At 44.1% G+C, this 21,421-nt stretch overlaps 1 protein-coding gene across 1 annotated transcript in view; it reads left to right on the forward strand.

Annotated features, from left to right (window-relative positions):
• LOC137522156 (5-hydroxytryptamine receptor 3A-like) overlaps window positions 1-21,421 on the forward strand; it is a 70,093-nt gene that overhangs the window by 10,797 nt on the left and 37,875 nt on the right. Inside the window, exons 3-5 of the mRNA XM_068242188.1 lie at window positions 19-63; window positions 2,239-2,348; window positions 18,807-18,976. Of these exons, the coding sequence (XP_068098289.1) occupies window positions 19-63; window positions 2,239-2,348; window positions 18,807-18,976 (325 nt within the window). The remainder of the gene's footprint in view (window positions 1-18; window positions 64-2,238; window positions 2,349-18,806; window positions 18,977-21,421) is intronic.

Raw genomic sequence — 21,421 nt, forward strand, 5'->3', positions numbered from 1 at the left:
GAATTACTTCTTTTGCAGGATGAGCAAAATCAGCATATTAAATCTTTCATCTGGTACAATCAGGTAAATAGAAAGCCTTGGTATACTCAAAGCTATTCACACTCTGTGTGCAGCATATCTATAACCACATACTCCTTTCAGATGCTCCGTCAGCTCACCCACCTCAGCCTCAAATAGAAGTTGTCTTCCACATCTATCCCTACACTGTTTATGTTCACTGAAATACTTGTAATATATAGTTATCCTGAAAGGAATAATAATAATTTAATATATAGAAAAGTTTAAATTGGCGTATATACTGCATGACATATACAAGAAACACAATACAATAATCAATAAACAGTGGCAAAGTGTCAAAGCAGAAAGCAAGACATCAGAATCTGGTAAATAAGCCCTATAGATCAGGGATCGGGAAGTGGGTTCAGAGGTGTCCAGAGGTCAGCACCCCTCAGCGACAGCTACCAAATATTCTGACAACCCCGTAATGTAGCAGAAACCCTTATAAATAATGTCCTAATTCATGCATGTTCAATGGCTAGCACCTGCAGGTGGAACAGATTTATAATGCATCAGATACCAACCACAGGCAACACAGAGAATTGCAGGATAGTTTGAGGGCAGTGGAAGTCCAACACAGTTTATACATATACTGCCACTAGCCGGCCTGCAGAAGGAATGGGGGGGGGGGGGGGGGGTTTGACACCAGTGTGAATTTAACTTTAAAGCAAACCTGACCAGAGGCAAGGAATCAAGGTGTGTTCACGCTGGATATACTTACCTCAGTGCATTGTCCATTCCTTCCCTTGTTCCCTGAGGTCTTCGTAATCAGTACTTGAAAAAACTGATTTTGGCGAAAGTCAAATTTCCAGACAGGAAGAGGTGAGTTTGCTGATATGTTCCCTCCTATCACCCTCCCATTCCCACCTCTGAAAAAAGACACTATTTCTCAAATTCCATTCTCTATAGTTTTAAAATAAACAGTGCGTACTGTAAATAAAACCCACAAATTGTATTTGTCCATGGGTCCTAACATTAAAATGATGTATAGCGTTTTCTCATTGCACAATACTTACAAGCACTTATTTGCCAAAATAACATTAATATACCCTCATGACCAGGGCCAGTGTAAGGGGCCCCAGGGCCCTGGAGCAAGCTTAATACACAAATGAACAGACACACTTGATGAATGTGTCCTGCCGGACTGCTTCCTTCCCTCCTTTGGATCAGATGTCCCCTGCCCTGCTCATTCCTTACTCCCTCCAACGCAGATGTCCCATGCAGTTTTCCCCTACTGTCCTCTGCCTCCCATGTAGGATTCAAGTAATGGCAGTCACTGAGCCTCAGTCCAGTTGACAGTGCCTGTGGTCTACATTATAGTGACGGCATTCTCCTGTCCTTACATGATGACACCATCAAACAGAGGCACTCAAAGATACAGGAGAATGCAGTTGTCACTATAATGTAGACCACAGCCGCTGTCAACAGGACTGAGGGTCAGTGACTGCCTCTGCTTGAATCCTGCATGGAAGGGAGAGGGCGGCAGGGCAAAATAGCATGGGAAGGGATGAGCAAGACTCGGGGACATCTGATTCAAAGGAGGGGAGTGCGGCATCTCACCACCAGGGGGACATTCAAGAAGGGGGGACACCGGCCCTGGGTTATTGATATGAAGCTTATGTGCAGGAGTCTCGGGGAGCAGCCGGGAGAACAGTTGCCAGGGTCTGGAAGCCCAGGGGCCCCTGCAGAGGTAAGGGGCCCTGGGGTAATTGCCCCCTTTGCCTCTATGGCAGCGCTGCTCTGCTTATGACATACATATTAAAAAAGGTAACCATTTATGTATTCTTTTTAAATGGTGTTACTTTTTTTTTTTTACATTATGGTAATTGGGGGGGGGGGGGGGGAATTACGAGGTCGGGGGAATGAGAGAAATGGACATTGCACAGAGGTATTTGACACCAGCATGAACATACCTTTGTGCTTACATTAGGTACAGTAGCTTTGCCTCAGGTCAGATACAACACTTTAAGCTAAAGATTCACAGTGCAATATTACACTCTAAAGAGTAGCAAACAACCAGGAACCAGCTGCCATTAGTAGGCCTGCTTTCTAATGCTGAAATATAGATTCTGATTGGTGACTGGTTTACTATATACTGCTGTTCCTATATAATACATTATTAAAAAATGTGATACATCTGCTGTCAGGGTAAACATTTAAATCTTTTTATTTCTGATACAGGCTTGGAGGGATGAGTTTCTCCAATGGAATCCAGCTGAATTTGACAACTTGACTCGTATTAAGATTCCGACACAATTAATCTGGCTACCAGACATTATGATCGAAGAAGTGTAAGTACTTCTATGCGCATACAGTGAAAAATGGTGCTGGCAGGGTCGTAGCAATAGGGGGTGCAGAGGTTGCGACCACATTGGGGCCCTTGGGCCAGAGGGGCCCCGTAGGGCCCTCCCTGAACTTCAGTATTAGCTCTCAATTGGTCCTGTGCTCATAATAATCACTTCTATAGATACTATGAATAGTGGTAATCATTAACAAATTGTTCCCCATCCCCTTCTTGCACCTCTGACACTGTAGTTGCCATTGGCAGGTTTTGGTGCCCCATATCAATTGTTATGTATAGAGTGCAAGGAGGGCCCCATTGTAAAACTTGCATCGGGGCCCACAGCTCCTAAGCTATGCCACTGGGTGCCGGTTAAATAATGGTGGTTAAATAAAGTGCTTTAAAATGATATTTATCATTTTACAGCAATGCTGCTCCAACTAAGTGCTTTAAACAATATTTATAATTTTATGTCAATGGGGCCTGCTAAAGGGCTTTAAAATGATATTTATCATTTTCTGCGTTTATACGTTTTATGCAGCGCTGCTAAAATGATTCATTGATGCATTTCCTTCCAAACGTTATTAATCATCATCATCATCGTTTTGTCATCATTATGAGCTTTTTGATGTAATTATGACTTTAATTTATATTTGCATAAGTACTTTATTTGAAATAAACTACAAATGATAATTTAAATTGTTAGTTTAAAAAAAATTATATTAATTATCAGTCTTGAACCTGGAAAACTATAGTTCGTAGTCTGCATCCCTAATCACTACGCTATTTTTTTTTTTTTAATTGTTTGGTGCTTCTAATCCTTAATACAATACAATACAATACAATACAATAACATTTGTAAAGCGCTTTTCTCCCATAGGACTCAAAGCGCATAGCTGTGTCTCAGATTAATACAGGGTTGCAGGCTGGGTTGTGTTACAGAGGAGATAGTCAGATGTTCATGAATGCCAAACTGAAGAGGTAGGTTTTCAGTTTAGACTTAAATGCTTCCAGGGATGGAGCTATCCTGATTGGGTGTGGCGGGGAGTTCCAAAGTGTAGGGGCAGCATGACAAAAGGCTCTGTCTCCTAAGGTTTTGAGGTGGACTCTGGGGGTGACCAAGGTGTTACGTCCTTTTGATCTAAGATTGTAGGGGTGTGGTGCAGTTGCAACAAGTCCTTCAGGTATCCAGGGCCCAGATTGTGCAAGGATTTGAATGGCAGTAAGCCAATCTTAAACAGAATTCTCCATTTTATCGGTAGCCAGTGGAGTGAGCTCAGGGTTGGTGTTATGTGGCAATGGCGGGGTTGGCTCGTTAACAGCCTTGCGGCGGCATTCTGTACTAATTGCAGGTGGCGTAAGTCTTTCTTATGCAGGCCTGTGTAGAGGACATTGCAGTAGTCTAACCTTGATGTGACGAAGGCATGAACTAGGGTTGGAAGATCCTCTGAAGGAATTAGGTGTTTAATCCTTGCAATATTCCTTAGGTGAAAGAAGGAATGTTTCACAACAGCTGAGATTTGATTCCTGAAGCTTAATTTCCCATCAATCAGTACTCCCAGGCTGCGCACACAGTCTGAGTTGTTCAGATCTGAGCTCCCTATCCTTAGCGGTGTTGGTTGAGACTGGGGCTGCTTTGCTGTTGAGCCCTGGCCCTCGATAACAAGAACCTCAGTTTTGTCAGCATTAAGTTTTAGCCAATTATTATTCATCCACTCCTGAAGCTCAGCTAAGCATGCGTTTATTTGTGGAGTAGGGTCTGTGACGTCAGGTTTGAATGACAAATATAGTTGGGTGTCATCAGCATAGCAATGATATGTCAGGCCATGTTTTTGTATGATTTCTCCAAGTGGCAGCATGTATATGGTGAAAAGTAAAGGGGATAATATTGCGCCCTGAGGTACACCGTATTTTAGTGGTACAGGGTTGGAGAGGAAAAGCCCTAAGGCTACCCTTTGTGTTCTGCCAGCCAGGAAGGAGTTGAACCACCGGAGAACAATGCCATCTATGCCACAGTACTCTTGTAGCCTGTTGAGCAAGATTTCATGATCGACTGTGTCAAAAGCCGCTGAGAGGTCGAGCAAAATCAGGATGGAACATTGACCCTTGTCTCTTGCAATGAGCAGATCATTGCAAATCTGGGTGAGGGCTGTTTCACAGCTGTAATATTTCCTGAAGCCAGATTGAAGAGGGTCAAGGATGTTGTTTCTGGAGAGCCTGGCTTCAAGTTGGAGGTAGACAGCCTTTTCAATAACTTTTCCCAGAAAGGGGAGGTTTGAGACAGGTCTGTAGCTGTTTAGAGCATCTGGGTCTAAGGATGGTTTCTTGAGCAGAGGCCTGACGATTGCTTCTTTTAGAGTAGAGGGAAGCAGCCCTTCTTGTACGGAGCCGTTGACTATTTTGTGGAATGCCGGTGTAAATAGTTCAGGGCATTTCAACATGAACTTAGTGGGGCCAGGGTCCAGATCGCAGGTAGTCTGGCGAAGGTTTGAGAGGATATCCAAGATGTCTTTTTCAGTGATTACCTTAAAATCAGACCATGGTGGTAGGCTATTTTTGCAGCTGTTATATGGCTCTGCATGGGTTTCTGGGGCTGTGAATTGAATAGCAGATCGTATGGAGGAGACTTTGTCTGAGAAGAAGTGGGCAAATTTCTCGCACAGTTCCTGTGAAGGTCTGATGCTGGATTTCCTGCAAAATGGATTGCAGAGACTGTCAACCGTGCGGAAGAGTTGGGCAGGTCTGTTGGCTGCATTTGCAATTTCGTGAGACAGGAATAAGGACTTCTTTTTGTTAATCATCGTTTGATATTTTTTCAGGTGAGCAATTAGGGAAAGTTTGTCATCAGTAGACTGATGTTTGCGCCACCTTCGTTCCAGTCTGCGTCCCTGTTTCTTTAGTTCCTTTATAGAGTTGTCAAACCAGCGAGCGTGATGTAATGGTGCGGAACGTTTAATCTTTAAGGGAGCTATGGCGTCAAAAGCGGCTGAGACATCGTGGTTATATTTAAGGACCATGGATTCAAGGCCTAAGTTGTGATCTGTCAGTCTGCCTAGATTGAGGCTGTTCTGAAGGTGTTGGGGTGTCAAACCTTTCAAGGAACGATATTTTATTAGTTCTTTCACTTGTTGTTTTGTAGCCAGTGCTGTAAAGGAGAAGTGGACAGTGTGGTGGTCTGACCAAACTACTGGATCAATTTCCACATTGGATATTAGGAGTTCTGAATGGAAAATGAGGTCCAAAGTGTGTCCTTTTTTTGTGGGTAGGGAGGTTGACGGCTTGAGAGAAGCCCAGTTCATTCATGGAGAGAAGTAGCTTAGTTCCAAATTGGGAAGAGTGTGTATCGACCCATGCGTTAAAGTCTCCCAGAATTATCCACCTAGGGTGTTTCAGTGTTATGCAAGATACAAGTTCTGCTATTTCCTTGAGAAAAGCTGAGCCAGCATCAGGGGGTCGGTAGACAAGCAGTATGTTTATTTTTTTTCCAGCTGAGAGCTGGGCTGCCAGACATTCAAAAGAATGAGTGGGGGCTACAGCAAGGGGTTTATTATTCAAACTGGATTTGAAGCACAGAGCTAATCCTCCTCCCTTGCGGTTTTGCCTTTCACAGTGTAAAACTGAGTAATTGTCTGGTACCGCAGCCGCAAGAGTGGGTCCTGAGTTCTGATCCAACCATGTCTCTGTAATTAAAGCTAGATCTGAAGCCTCTATTAGATCATGAATAACTGCTGTTTTGTTGTTTATGGACCTGGCATTGCAGAGTACTGCTTTAATGTTGTTTGCCTTAACTTTGAGGCCTGTGTTCCTAGCTCCTGGCTGGGGGTTGTAATCAGGAGTGTGGCAGCTGTCTCTGTTATCTGGGTCCTTTACTGATGCAGCTGATTTATAGATATGTGAGGATTGCTTTGGCTTTGATTTTTGGGTGCCTGCACGTCCTCCCCTCTTCCCCCGCCTTGTTTTCTTGAGAATCCCAAGGGATTTTAGAGGGGTAATCAAAGCAGAATCTATTTGTAAGAGTTTCTTGGGAACAGAGGTTGCAATATAGTTAAGCATCTCAGCTGAGTATTTTAATGGTGGCATTTGGACAGCTGATAGCCACCCTGCTGAGATCAAAGGGAAGTCTCTTTTGCAAGCTGTACTTCTCAGAAAAAAAGGAGATGCTCCAGATTAAAACAAATTAAAACAGTTCCTTGTTTCAATTTAAAAAGTTTGGAATAAATGTAGAAATAGGGATAGTCATATAACATAGAAAGCTCACAAGGTGTTTATTGCCATTTCCGTTACTTACAAAAGGATCAGGAGCTGAGGGTTCAAGAAAGTTGAAGAATTTCAAAGTTTGAGGTCAGCTCCTAGCAGGCTAGGCATTTTCAGTCCAAGTCCAATTTTAATCCAGTTTAAATCTCAGCCATCCAAAGTGATCCATAATTTCTGATGAGCTGTAGTTGTTGCCAGAGAGGCGATGCATAGCATTCCTCTGTATTTTGGGTCCTGTCCGTGCCCAAATGTATTTAAATAGTCAAATTTCTGAGACAAGATGTGGAGCAGCTTGAGAGAGCTGCAGCCCAGCTTGGGCGCGCTCAGTTACAGTTAATGAAAACCTGTAACTAAACAAAGTTCCCCTGGGGGTATTCACCTCGGGTGGGGGAAGCCTCTGGATCATATCGAAGCTTTCCCGTCCTCCTGTGTCTCACGGCGGTCTCGCTGTGCCCCTCCAAATAGCGGGGATGTAAAAATTTACCTTCCCAGCTCCAACGCAGGCGCAGTATCGGCTGTCCACTCGGAGATAGGCGGAAATAGCCGATCGCTGTCGGTCTGCTCTGCTGCACAGGTGCATGTCTCCTGCGCCTGCGTAGTCGAGCGGACCCGACAGAGATTGGCTATTTCCGCCTATCTCCGTGCTGAGAGCCGCAACAGCACCCCCGCTGGAGCCAGGGAAGGTAAATATATGAAGCCTTGTCAGGCTTGTCAAGCCAGGATTGCGGGATGCTTCGGAGGAGCCAGCGCTGGACTGCCTGCAGCTACAGGGATGGGGGAAGCCTCATTGGGACCCTGAGGCTTCCCTCTACCAAGGTGAGTACCCCCCAGAGGAACTTGTTTTGTTACAGAGTCTCTTTAAGTCCTCTATAAGGCTATAATGTTAATAGCACCATCTAGTGATTAAAAGATACTATTCATTAAATATAGCCAATGGGGGGGGGCATGTTTTTGTCAATATAGTTTTAATTTACCGATATTATTTGAAAATTAATTCCAAACATTTTTTACAAATAAATAACTGCAAAGTGGTGTGTGCATAATTATTCACCTCCCTTTGATCTGAGTGCAGTCAGTTGCCTATATACATTGCCTGATGAGTGCTAATGACTAAATAGAGTGCACCTGTGTGTAATCTAATGTCAGTACAAATACAGCTGCTCTGTGAGGGCCTCAGAGGTTGTCTAAAAGAATATTGGGAGCAACAACACCGTGAAGTCCAAAGAACACACAAGACAGGTCAGGGATCAAGTTATTGAGAAATTTAAAGCAGGCTTAGGCTACAAAAAGATTTCCAAAGCCTTGAACATCCCACAGAGCACTGTTCAAGCGATCATTCAGAAATGGAAGGAGTATGGTACAACTGTAAACCTACCAAGACAAGGCCATCCACCTAAACTCACAGGCTGAACAAAGAGAGCGCTGATCAAAAATGCAGTCAAGAGGCCCATGGTGACTCTGGAAGAGCTGCAGAGATCTACTGCTCAGGTGGGAGACTCTGTCCATAGGACAACTATTAGTCATGCACTGTACAAAGTTGGCCTTTATGGAAGAGTGGCAAGAAGAAAGGCATTGTTAACAGAAAGCATAAGAAGTGCCATTTGCAGTTTGCCACAAGCCATGTGGGGGACACAGCAACCATGTGGAAGAAGGTGCTCTGGTCAGATGAGACTAAAATGGAACTTTTTGGCCAAAATGCAAAACGATATGTGTGGCGGAAAACTAACACTGCACATCACTCTGAACACACCATCCCCACTGTCAAATATGGTGGTGGCAGCATAATGCTCGGGGGTGCATCTCTTCAGCAGGGACAGGGAAGCTGGTCAGAGTTGATGGGAAGATGGATGGAGCCAAATACAGGGCAATCTTGGAAGAAAACCTCTTGGAGTCTGCAAAAGACTTGAGACTGGGGCGGAGGTTCATCTTCCAGCAGGACAATGACCCTAAACATAAAGCCAGGGCAACAATGGAATAGTTTAAAACAAAACATATATATGTGTTAGAATGGCCCAGTCAAAGTCCAGATCTAAAGCCAATCGAGAATCTGTGGCAAGAAAACTGCTGTTCACAAACGCTGCCCATCTAATCTGACTGAGCTGGAGCTGTTTTGCAAAGAGGAATGGGCAAGGATTTCAGTCTCTAGATGTGCAAAGCTGGTAGAGACATACCCTAAAAGACTGGCAGCTGTAATTGCAGCAAAAGGTGGTTCTACAAATATATTGACTCAGGGGGCTGAATAATTACGCACACCCCACTTTGCAGTTATTGATTTGTAAAAAATGTTTGGAATCATGTATGATTTTCGTTTCAGTTCTCACATGTACACCACTTTGTATTGGTCTTTCACGTGAAATTCCAATAAAATTGATTCATGTTTGTGGCAGTAATGTGACAAAATGTGGAAAACTTCAAGGGGGCCGAACACTTTTGCAACCCACTGTACATATATACTGTGGGGGAAAAAAAAAAAATGACGTGGGGTCCCCCTCCCAAGCCTGGCTATCCCAGCATGCATGGGGACAAGGGGTTAAAGAGGCTCGGGAGGTGGGACCCCACATCATTTTTTTTATATTTGCCACACTATACACACACATATATATATATATATATATATATATATATATATATATTTTTTTTTTTTTATTTATTTATGTCCCACATACTTAATAAAAATACACTCTTATATTTTCAAATAATATCGGTAAATTAAAACTATATTGATAAAAACATAAAAAATATATATACATATATATAAAAGAGAAAACCGAGAGCCCAATATGGTGTAGTATGTTAAGATAATTGGTCTAATAGTTAAGTGAGAGAAATTATACTCACAAACGTGGGTTACCATTCAGGCAACCACTATAAAGGCAGGTGAGGAGATTAGGCCTGTCCTCACTCTCTGTAGAAAAGAACCAAGATAGGGGGTAGCACTCCCCTCCACCAGGAGTGGACACAGTGTATGTAAATGTGGAACAGAGGCGCCAGCAGGATAAAAGTTCATAAAATCTTTAAAAATGCTTGGAGGAAGTGGTGGGCTTGCCTCCCAGAAGCAGACAAGAGATCCTGTTTTCATATAAATCAATATATGTATTATACGGTACCCCAAACAATAGTGCAACGCGTTTCACAGGTCAAGCCCATTTCTTCAGGCAAAAATTGGGGACAACAGGAGATCTGTAGTAACGAATTTATCTCTGAATCTCTGTTGTCCCCAATTTTTGCCTGATGAAGCGAGCTTGACCTGCGAAACGCGTTGCACTATTGTTTGGGGTACCGTATAATAAATATATTGATTAATATGAAAACAGGATCTCTTGTCTGCTTCTGGGAGGCAAGCCCACCACTTCCTCCAATCATTTTTGAAGATTTTATGAACTTTTCCTACTGGCACCTCTGTTTCACATTTAAATAATAATAAAAAAAAAACTGATGCCTATATTTAATTAATCATATATTTTAACCCCTAGATGGTGCTATTAACATTATAGGCGTATAAAAAAAACTACGAACTATAGTTTTCCAGGTTCAAGACTGATAATTAAATAAAAAAAATAAGAAATAAAAAAATATATACAGGATATTCTCAAAAAATTAGCATATTGTAATAAAGTTCATTATTTTCTGTAATGTGCTGATAAACATTAAACTTTCATATATTTTAGATTCAAATACACACAACTGAAGTAGCTCAAGCCTTTTATTGTTTTAATATTGATGATTTTGGCATACAGCTCATGAAAACCCAAATTTCCTATCTCAAAAAATTAGCATATTTCATCCAACCAATAAAAGAAAAGTGTTTTTAAAACAAAAAAGGTCAACCTTCAAATAATTATGTTCAGTTATGCACTAAATACTTGGTCCGGAATCCTTTTGCAGAAATGACTGCTTCAATGCAGCGTGGCATGGAGGCAATCAGCCTGTGGCACTGCTCAGGTGTTATGGAGGCCCAGGATGCTTCGATAGCGGCCTTAAGCTCATCCAGAGTGTTGGGTCTTGCATCTCTCAACTTTCTCTTCACAATATCCCACAGATTCTCTATGGGGTTCAGGTCGGGAGAGTTGGCAGGCCAATTGAGCAGAGTAATACCATGGTCAGGAAACCATTTACCAGTGGTTTTGGCACTGTGAGCAGGTGCCAGGTCGTGCTGAAAAATGAAATCTTCATCTCCACAAAGCTTTTTAGCAGATGGAAGCATGAAGTGCTCCAAAATCTCCTGATAGCTAGCTGCATTGACCCTGCCCTTGATAAAACACAGTGGACCAACACCAGCAGCTGACATGGCACCCCAGACCATCACTGACTGTGGGTACTTGACACTGGACTTCAGGCATTTTGGCATTTCCCTCTCCCCAGTCTTCCTCCAGACTCTGGCACCTTGATTTTCGAATGACATGTAAAAGTTGCTTTCATCCGAAAAAACTACTTTGGACCACTGAGCAACAGTCCAATGCTTCTTCTCTGTAGCCCAGGTCAGACGCTTCTGCCGCTGTTTCTGGTTCAAAAGTGGGTTCATGCTTCCATCTGCTGAAAAGCTTTATGGAGATGAAGATTTCATTTTTCAGCACGACTTGGCACCTGCTCACAGTGCCAAAACCACTGGTAAATGGTTTACTGACCATGGTATTACTGTGTTCAATTGGCCTGCCAACTCTCCTGACCTGAACCCCATAGAGAATCTGTGGGATATTGTGAAGAGAAAGTTGAGAGATGCAAGACCCAACACTCTGGATAAGCTTAAAGAGACACTGAAGCGAAAAAAATATATGATATAATGAATTGGTTGTGTACTATGAATAATTACTAGAAGATTAGCAGCAAAGAAAATATTCTTATATTTTTATTTTCAAGTATACAGTGTTTTTTCTAACATTGCATCATTCTCTAATATGTGCAGATTATACAACATTCGGCATTCAAAATGATTCTTTCAGAGCAGTCTGTGAAATAATGAACTCTCCTCTGCCAGAGGAAAAGTAAATAGTTAACTAACAGTTGAGATAATAAAAGTCAGAAAACAGCCCTCTCCACGACTTTTGAAAGTCGTAGAGATAATGGCTTTTTTGTATAGAGATAACAACTGGAGTTTCTTAACTCTTCCTGTACTGGAAACAATTAGACTGATGTATCTGATCTTAATGTTTTATTTCTTAGCTGTACTACACATATAAATCATAATATCATAGTTTTTTTTTTCGCTTCAGTGTCTCTTTAAGGCTGCTATCGAAGCATCCTGGGCCTCCATGAGGCTGATTGCCTCCATGCTGTTATAATTTAAGTAGGCCTCAGTTATTTGGACTGAGTTAGTCAAAAAGGCTTGATGAGCAGACCTGTCCTTTAAGGGGATTTTCTCTGTAGAGAGAAAATCTGCAGTTCTGTCAGCAGAACTAGAACATACCAAGAAGCTGTTCTGAACAAGGCCGCGGGTCTCTCTGACCTGGGCATGTACCACCACCAGAACAGAAAACATTGGCCATGTTTACAAAACATCCACATTCCTGTAAGTAAAGGAAAGGTGACATTAAATATTAATCGAGTAGGCGGGTATGATGACACCATGAGTGGGTCCACCAATAGACTGATATAGGGGGTGGCGAAGATGATGTCATATTTAACTCTTTCCTAGCCGGTATTAAAGCTGGAGCAAGCAATGGAGAACTCACTTCTGCTTCTTCCTTCTGCACTAGTTCGCAAGGCCGACTGGGACTCTTAAACATGTTATTCCTTCTGTAATCTGATATAATGTATGCTGTACATAGATAGTCTAGATGTAACATAGAGTAGATACAAGAAGACCTGGGTATCTTCAGTAGGATAGATACTCAAGTAGCTGTAACGCAACATGGAAGTCTGCTTTGCCAGGAGATGAATGTATCTATCTGTATTCCTGTTTCCTGAATAAATAACGTAACCATTGGAAAAAGCCTGAGGAAGTCTATATCCTGTTTGCTGTGTGGAGAGTCAAGTGATCTCACAGTCTGTGAGACGATGGTGTCGAAGCAAGGTGATAAGAACAGTTTATAACAATTGGTGCCGTGAAACCCTTCCCTGCCTAGCAAAACAGGCAGACGGAGCAGGGGGCCGAGGTAGTTTTCAAGATATTCCACAGCAGAACAAGCGGAATAGACGGACACGGACTGTGAAGCTTATCAAGCTAATACTGATAAGTGGGTGTGTGGGAGCCGAGCACACGCGGGCTGCAATTCGTGGAAACCAGCGGCGAACCGCGTGGATGTTAAACTTTGACTGGAAGTGCACATCAGTCATAGCCAAAACCGGGTCGCAGGTGACTGGAAGCTCCGAGGCCGGCTGGCAGCTGCCGCTGGAGATCGATCCGCTGAGCCAGTGTGGGTACACAGAGATGGCTCAGTAATTCCAGGGGGTCCACTCAAGGTTCGTGAAGTTGCCACAAGCTGGTCGAATTCGCAGGCTTACAAAGTCTTCTGCTCAGGCAAGTTGGATTTACGTTGTTATATGGCATTATATGTGTTGTATTTGGGTGTTATAACAAGGAGAGAATGATGTGTTAAGGTGTACAGTCTGTGTTAATTGCAGCGGGGAGGCTGCGTGCTTCATTTTTTTTTTGTGTGTTGTTCCTTTTTCTGTGTTGGTTTTGTTTTTTTTCTCCCCGTCCAGAGACTGGGAGTGATGCCAGCTGTGTTTTCGCTTAGCAGAGAGCTGCCCGCGGAAGAGATAAGGGGGGGCGGCTGTCGAGCAGGTGGAGGGGAGAGAAGAAAGAGAGAGAGATAGCTGAGTAGACGGGAGAGGGGATAGAGGGAGAGAAGAGGAAAGCGAGTGTCTTTCTGTTTGTGAGATGTTCTGCACGTTTCTCGCATTTCCAGTCGGTGCTGCTGATAACATGTTTTGTCAATGTCTGTATTGTGTTGATGTTCTAGCTGGGATGTTAACAGTTAAAACAGTTAAAGTGGTTTGGAGTCGGATAGCTCGCTCTGGCGGTTCTTAGTTATGTCTGTGTTAGAGTGAGAAAGATTCCTACGTCTCTGGGGATCCGTATGTCTGATTGCAGTTCGGATTACAGCTGAGACGTGAAGGAATGCAGAGGCTGATCTGTGTGTAACTGCATAAAAAAATGTATGTTCTATTTGCATTTTGTGTTCTCTCCTAGGATATAGGAAACGAGAGGCTGCTATGGGAGCAGCCATTTTAGCTGGCAGTCCAGGACTCAAAATGGCGGCAGTGGAGAGAGCCCGCCCCCGAGAGTCATGGCCCCCACACGTCATGGCAGGGGGGAGGAGGGGCTGGGGGATCCACGTCACGTCAGGCTGTGCTCGCGGCTCCGGGCAGAGCAGCTGAAAGGGAGGGGGGTAGAAATACAGAGACATTCTCCTGTGTGTCTCGGTTCTCACAGTATTTCCCCAGAGCTTTTCCCTGGGTCCATGGAAAGGAATGCCAGAATAGGAAGTGTTTCCCAGCTAGGTGCAGGGAATCACGTAGCAGTACTGATCAGAAATGGGTCTGTACTGTGTTGCTTATGGGAGTATTCCTGTGAGTGGGGCACCTTAATGGGTGGTGCAGCATGAGTTCCCAATAGGAAAGGGGGGACAGTGCATCAAGGGGGTGCCGGAGGTGGAAAAAAGGGAGTTGACCAATCCGGGTTTCCGGTAACGTTTTTTTTCCGGTTTTTGTCGTGGACAGGGCCAGAGCTTGACTGAGAGGTCTATGCTGGGCTGGGGCTGTTTTTTTGTGCGGTTTTTTTTTCTCGTCCACTGATTGGTCAAATATGTTTTTTTTCCAGCTCCTATCAATTGTAGCACAAAGAACAAGGACTGACAACAGTTCATGGGGCAATTATACAGATGATAGAATTGCCGTTTACAGAGTGACAGTGTATCAGTACGCTGTTTGCCATGTGACTACCTTCCATGTGGGCATTCAGGGATCTGCATACAGGCATGTGACGCTGGTATGCTTAGCCCTGCACCCTGTGTAGTTTAAGTGTAAAGTGCTCCTTCCTACAGGGAGGCAGCCAGTTTTTGGTAGTTTAGGTGGTGGCACGGCAAGCATTGATCAGAGGGTACAACACACAGAACTTCTAGCAGAGCTGGTATCGCAATGAAGTTCTAGATAAGTTAATGCGACCATGAGTAAGAGCATTGCAGGCTCACCTGCAAAGCAGCATCAGGTGTGGCATCCGTAATCTGTGCATGCGACGGCCGCGCATGGACAGATAAGGGGGGATGTGGAGTGAGCTGCAATGGGGGAGAGCTTCCAAAGGTAAAGCGAGCTTCCAAAGGTGAAGTCCGCGGGAGCATATTTTAAACAGGTGAGTACTGAGGATAGTACTGAGGTAGGGGGGTGAAGTTTAACTCCAATCTACCAATAAGAGTAAACAGAGTTCATGAGAACCATAAAGCAACGAGATCAAATTACGGTATATATTGATCAATTTAAAGTGTAAAGAGTACAAGCCGCAGGGCGAATCCCAAATCATTAATAAGAATTGATTTGTTTGTATTTCGATTTCAGGTGTTTGGCAATATGGAATTGAGACAGCTGCAGTGCTGGCAGCAAAGATGGAGATGTCAGTCGGATAAGCGAAAGGTTCCAGATGCCAATCTAAGCTTGGAGGAACACGAGATTCCTGAAATCGGAAAGAGACTAAAACACGAGATTCCTGAAATTGGAAAGAGACTAAACCACGAGATTCCTGAAATCGGAAAGAGACTAACGAAACTGTCGGAGCAAAGCATAATGCAAAGTGCTAATGTTCTTCTTTCCCAGGGTGGTGCTTTTATAATGAAGTGTACCATGCTGATGGTGATCCTAGGTTGCCATTCCGTCCTAGGAGAACGAAGAGAGGACATTCTCATGTATAATAAGGGGTTAATGAGAATGCAAGGCCCAAGCATGTTAATGTTGGGTGACAAAGGTACTGATCCTTTCACACCTCCCTCCGCTTGGCACAGATGGACCATGCAGGGACGGAGGAAAGGAGCACTTGTGCCAGGAGAAAGCAAATTTCATGGCACAATGTGGGTGAAAGGTCTGAAGGGTCAAGTGTGCGGGCAGTGGGAATTTAATGGCAGTATAAATCTGCTATTGAATGCCACACTCCCAGAATCAATGCACCGATCCAAAGGTTTGTTAAAAGGTACATTGCAGTACAATGGGTACATGCAAAAGGTGGAGTGTGTGAGTCAGGGGTACCTTGTCTTGGTTATGCAGAGTGAGATGGGTCCAGATTGGAGAGGAACGAGCAGGAGGCGTCAATTCTCTTACCAGAGAGACGCAGGGGACAACATCACACTCTGGAGCTACCAACAGAGAGTGCCTCTGAAACAACTATACACACGTAAAGGCTGGAAAGCCAAGGGTGGGAGGTTCTCGAAACAAGAAGTAAAAATCGAGATCAAGCCACATTTCCAGGTGACAAAGAGGGTGGGGAGAGCGGTCCCGGGGGAGGGAAAGCCCACACAGGGAAACCCATTCACACCACACGGGTCACAACAGGGGACGATATTACACAGTCCATATGCAACAGCTTATCCTCATGAGAGTTGGGTAAGTGAAGAGGTACTCTTAATCGAAAGATTGCAGAGAGTACAGTCTTCCCGACCTCAGGTACATATTGTGCCTCAGGACGTAAGGGGGGAAGAGGTCCAATCAGGACAGCTGGGGACATATTTTGTCAGCGAAAGATTGGACAAGGGGAGGTATATTAATTTTTCTGGAGAAGGATCTTTTGCATGGCAGCTTTGAGATGTTTGGGTGAACAAATGGAAACGGTGCAACATTCCTTTAGGCACCGCCACTTCCTTAGTTCCCACCTCAACACATGTCTTACACCAGGACCTGAGAGGTCAACCTTTTTTGGTGCTAGACGGGGAGGTGAAGCAAGTAGAGTTGTCCTCATGCGGGCAATTCTTGCAGAAGTACCTGCGTTGGCTGGGGCAAGTCAAATTTAGTGAAGATGCCTGCAGGCTCAATAACGCAGAGTGCGAGGCTACCATTCAAAAGATCCACCCTGAAGCCCAACCGATAGTTCCGGTGGCGGAAGGAAAGGTTTGGTTTTTTAACATAAGGTCTAATGATACATTCAAGGTATATTCTCATAATTGTTCCGATAAGGGGGAGTTTCCAAGGGGAACATATTGTGTGAGTGGAGATCCCATATGGATCCTGTCATCCAGGTTTGATGACGTTGTTTCTCAAATTGTTAAGAGAACTCTAAAGGTCAAAGTTTCACGGGTAGTTCCCGTCCTGAAAGAGAACACGACATGGGACAAAGGGGAACAGGTTTTGATCCAAGACGACCACATTTTGTTACAAAGGTTAAACAAACAGTACACTAAGTTAGAGGTAAGAGTTCACCATGATACAGGTGATCTTAACGAGGTAGAACACAAACAGGAGCAGGTGAGTTCCAGTCTGCCCTGGTGGACAAAGGTTCCGGTGATGTTCCAGGGACACTCGGACGGGGCATCTGCAGTTCCAAAGTTCTTTCTGCACCCACTGGTCATCTGGATGGGGATGTCAACTTTAGGCATCGTTATCCAGGTGAGGTTGCGGGTTAAAATTACGTAAAATAAATTAACCTGGTCCAGAGATTGGTGCCTCATAAACAATCTCCGGAACCAATAGTTTAAATTAAGGGATATACAGGGTTACGGGTATAGGTTTAGTAGTACCTAGGAGCTGATTGTATAAAGGCGCTCTTTTAGAAGGCACCTGGCACTGCTCCGTTTTGTAACAACCAAACGAGTTTCACTTTTCTGTGGTCATGCAAGTTTGTGAGGGATACGCAAGTGACGCAAATGCTGAGCATGTGGTGTTGAGGGACTTAGAAGTAGGGCTTCCCCAGAGAGCCTGGGTACAGGAAGACCAAGAGGTCTTGCTCTCTCTCTTCCCGGGGTAACCGCCTAGAGCAGAGAAGTTGTGTGAGCACGAACATCGAAAAGTGAAACATACAAGAAGAGAAACAGGTACTGGGAGGTTCAGACGCTGGGATCTGCGGGTCAAGCCGTTTTAGGGGGGATTGTTATAATTTAAGTAGGCCTCAGTTATTTGGACTGAGTTAGTCAAAAAGGCTTGATGAGCAGACCTGTCCTTTAAGGGGATTTTCTCTGTAGAGAGAAAATCTGCAGTTCTGTCAGCAGAACTAGAACATACCAAGAAGCTGTTCTGAACAAGGCCGCGGGTCTCTCTGACCTGGGCATGTACCACCACCAGAACAGAAAACATTGGCCATGTTTACAAAACATCCACATTCCTGTAAGTAAAGGAAAGGTGACATTAAATATTAATCGAGTAGGCGGGTATGATGACACCATGAGTGGGTCCACCAATAGACTGATATAGGGGGTGGCGAAGATGATGTCATATTTAACTCTTTCCTAGCCGGTATTAAAGCTGGAGCAAGCAATGGAGAACTCACTTCTGCATCTTCCTTCTGCACTAGTTCGCAAGGCCGACTGGGACTCTTAAACATGTTATTCCTTCTGTAATCTGATATAATGTATGCTGTACATAGATAGTCTAGATGTAACATAGAGTAGATACAAGAAGACCTGGGTATCTTCAGTAGGATAGATACTCAAGTAGCTGTAACGCAACATGAAAGTCTGCTTTGCCAGGAGATGAATGTATCTATCTGTATTCCTGTTTCCTGAATAAATAACGTAACCATTGGAAAAAGCCTGAGGAAGTCTATATCCTGTTTGCTGTGTGGAGAGTCAAGTGATCTCACAGTCTGTGAGACGATGGTGTCGAAGCAAGGTGATAAGAACAGTTTATAACACATGCCACGCCGCATTGAAGCAGTCATTTCTGCAAAAGGATTCCCGACCAAGTATTGAGTGCATAACTGAACATAAGTATTTGAATATTTACTTTTTTTGTTTTAAAAACACTTTTCTTTTATTGGTCGGATGAAATATGCTAATTTTTTGAGATAGGAAATTTGGGTTTTCATGAGCTATATGCCAAAATCATCAATATTAAAACAATAAAAGGCTTGAACTACTTCAGTTGTGTGTATTTGAATCTAAAATATCTGAAAGTCTAATGTGTATCAGTACATTACAGAAAATAATGAACTTTATCACAATATGCTAATTTTTTGAGAAGATCATGTATATATATATATATATATATATATATATATATATATATATATATATATATATATATATTGTATAAAGTATATAATGTATATTTCCTCAAAAGTTGTATTATTTTTTGTCTCTAGAGTTGGTTCTAGCGAGTCCCTAGATGTCCCTTATGTGTCTGTAAATCAAAATGGACTGGTTCACTACAGCAATCCTATACGTATTGTGACATACTGCAACCTAGATATCTACTATTTTCCATTTGATGTTCTGAATTGCTCCATCTCGTTTCATAGTTGGATGCACACAAGTAAGTTTGTCTTTGAACTGTCTTATTGCATTCTTAAATGGAAAGCATTAGAAAAAAATGTGAAAAAAATCATAAATATAAATACGCCAATGGATACTAATAAGAAAATATTTTATATCGTTATAGATTTTAAATGTATTCATTTGTGTATTTGATTTTGTATTTGGTTATAATTTCTGGTTTAGTCCTAGTCTTAACTTTTTCTATGCTATGTTTCTGGTAGCCTTAAATGTGTGTTAGTGTTTCTCTCCCATACATTGGGTGGTAGACATTGCTGCTCATCAGGATTCCGGATATCTGGGTAGACCCTGATATCCAAACTTTTTAGGCCTATCCGACCAGATCCGGATTCCGGATACCTGGGCCCAAATCCGGATAGCTATCTGCGGATAGTTGGTCGCATACCCGGATATCCGCGGATATCATGCGGATATCCGGATCCGGGTACTGTTACCATGGAGATGACGTCCATGACGTCATTCAGTCAATCAGAGGGCTTCCAGCCTAAGCCCAAGCAACCAATCACAGAGGGGAACCTTGGCCAGTCCCTCCTGTATATAAGGAGGGGGCCATGATGAGAATTTCATCCTTGCTTTGTGACTGCACATTGGAATACAACTCAGTGTGTTTGGCTGAAGCAAGTGCACTATCTGAGTGATAAACCCAGCGTTTTTACACTTAAACACCTTCTGTACACTATTGTTTTACTGTGTTGTAGTTAGCTAGTCTCTGTATAGTTTGTTAGTGTCAGTCTGTCAGTCAGTCTTTCAGCTGCAGCAGCTGCCTGTGCCTGCTAGTTAGGTCCTGTGTCTTTGTCTGTGTTTGCTGTTGTGTGTGCACACAGTCCAGGCTCCTTGCTGCTGGCTGGCCTGCTATTAGCCTTAGTAGTTAGGTAGTTAGTATTACTGTGTTATATTGTGTAGTTGAAGTGCTATTAGTTGTTAGACAGTGAGAGTAGTACTGTGTTAGCTGCTAGCCTGCTACTACAGATTATTGCAGTGCTGCAGCTGCTGTGCTGCTGACTGAGCAGTGTCAGTGTGTCTTGTTGTTGTACTCTGCTCCTGTCTGTCACTCCGTGCTGATTCACAGTCCAAACCCGCCGCCAATAAAGTACAAGTACCACACACATCATCTGTGACGTCATCAACAGTCTTGTACTATGTCTGGCACTGGCAGCCGGGGGGGGGGGGGGGCAGCAAGGCCAAGAGGAGAGTGAGCAACATTGCGGCCTCCGTCAGCAGTTCTGCCGCATCAGTCTCCATTCCGCCTTTACCCAATAGCCGTCCAGCTGATAGGGGGAGTCACACTGCAGAGACCTTTTTCAAGCAGGGTCAGCGGCGCAAATTGGAGGAGAAAGACGCCGCACCTGTGATGCAGCTAATGGTGGATGACAACGAGCAGGTCAGTGAGGCCATCACCAGCCCTAGAGAAAACATTCTGAGAAAAATTGGCTTTGCGGAGGAGTCTGAGATGCTGACAGTAATTGTTGGGGTGGAGCCCGTCCATGATGTGTCAGCAGAAGAGGAGTTTGAGGCGGGCTCATCATAACAGCAGTTGTTTGAGGAGGGGGAGTTTGATGTTAATGAAGAGTTGAAGGACCCGGACTACCAGCGACCAGAGGGGGATGTCAGCTCTGACTCTAAGGAAGGAGGATTCAGTGGTTCTGGCACGCAGGATCAGCATTGCAGGGATTGGCAGGAGCAGCAGTGGGCATGGAATGCGTCACCCACAGCCTGCTGCTCCATCTGCCAGTGGCACTACTACCACCAGCCGCACCACTCAACCCCAGGCCCCAACCACCACTGGGAGAAAATCCGCATCAGCATCCCATTCTGAGCGACGTATGGGCAAACTGCAATCCCCAATATGGCAGTTTTTCCATCTGCCCTCACTTAATAGCAAGTTTGTAACTTGCAAATTATTCCATGTGAAGCTGAGCAGAGGGTCTAACCCCTCAACTTATGGCACCTCCAGCTTCATCAATCATCTGGGCAATAAACACCAAAAGGAGTATTTGGAGTTCAAGAGGCTAAAGGAAGCTGGTGCTGGCCCTGTAGAGGTCAGAGCACCATAACCCCCTTTGCCACTCCTGCTAACACTGAGGCCTGTTCAGGCAGCCAGTCCTCCTCAGTGGTCTCCTCTGCTCCCTCCTCGGCTTCCCGTGCAAGCCTAAAATGCCACCACCACCAGACCCTGCTGAGTGAGTCGTTCGTGGTCAGGGCTCAGCCTCCCGGCAGCCGTCGCATACGCCAGCTGAACGGCTTGCTTACATGGGCCATGTCCTCCCAGCTCCTCCCTTACTCGTTTGTGCAGGAGGGGAGCCAGATGTGTGCGCTCCTGCAGTGCGCAGCGCCGGATTGGCAAATCCCCAGCCGGCACTACTTCACACGCAAGGCCATCCCAGCACTGCACTGTTTTGTGAAGGTCAACGTGGAGCGTGGGCTG

Source organism: Hyperolius riggenbachi, chromosome 6, assembly GCF_040937935.1.
Source record: "Hyperolius riggenbachi isolate aHypRig1 chromosome 6, aHypRig1.pri, whole genome shotgun sequence".
NCBI classification, from domain to species: Eukaryota; Metazoa; Chordata; class Amphibia; order Anura; family Hyperoliidae; genus Hyperolius; species Hyperolius riggenbachi.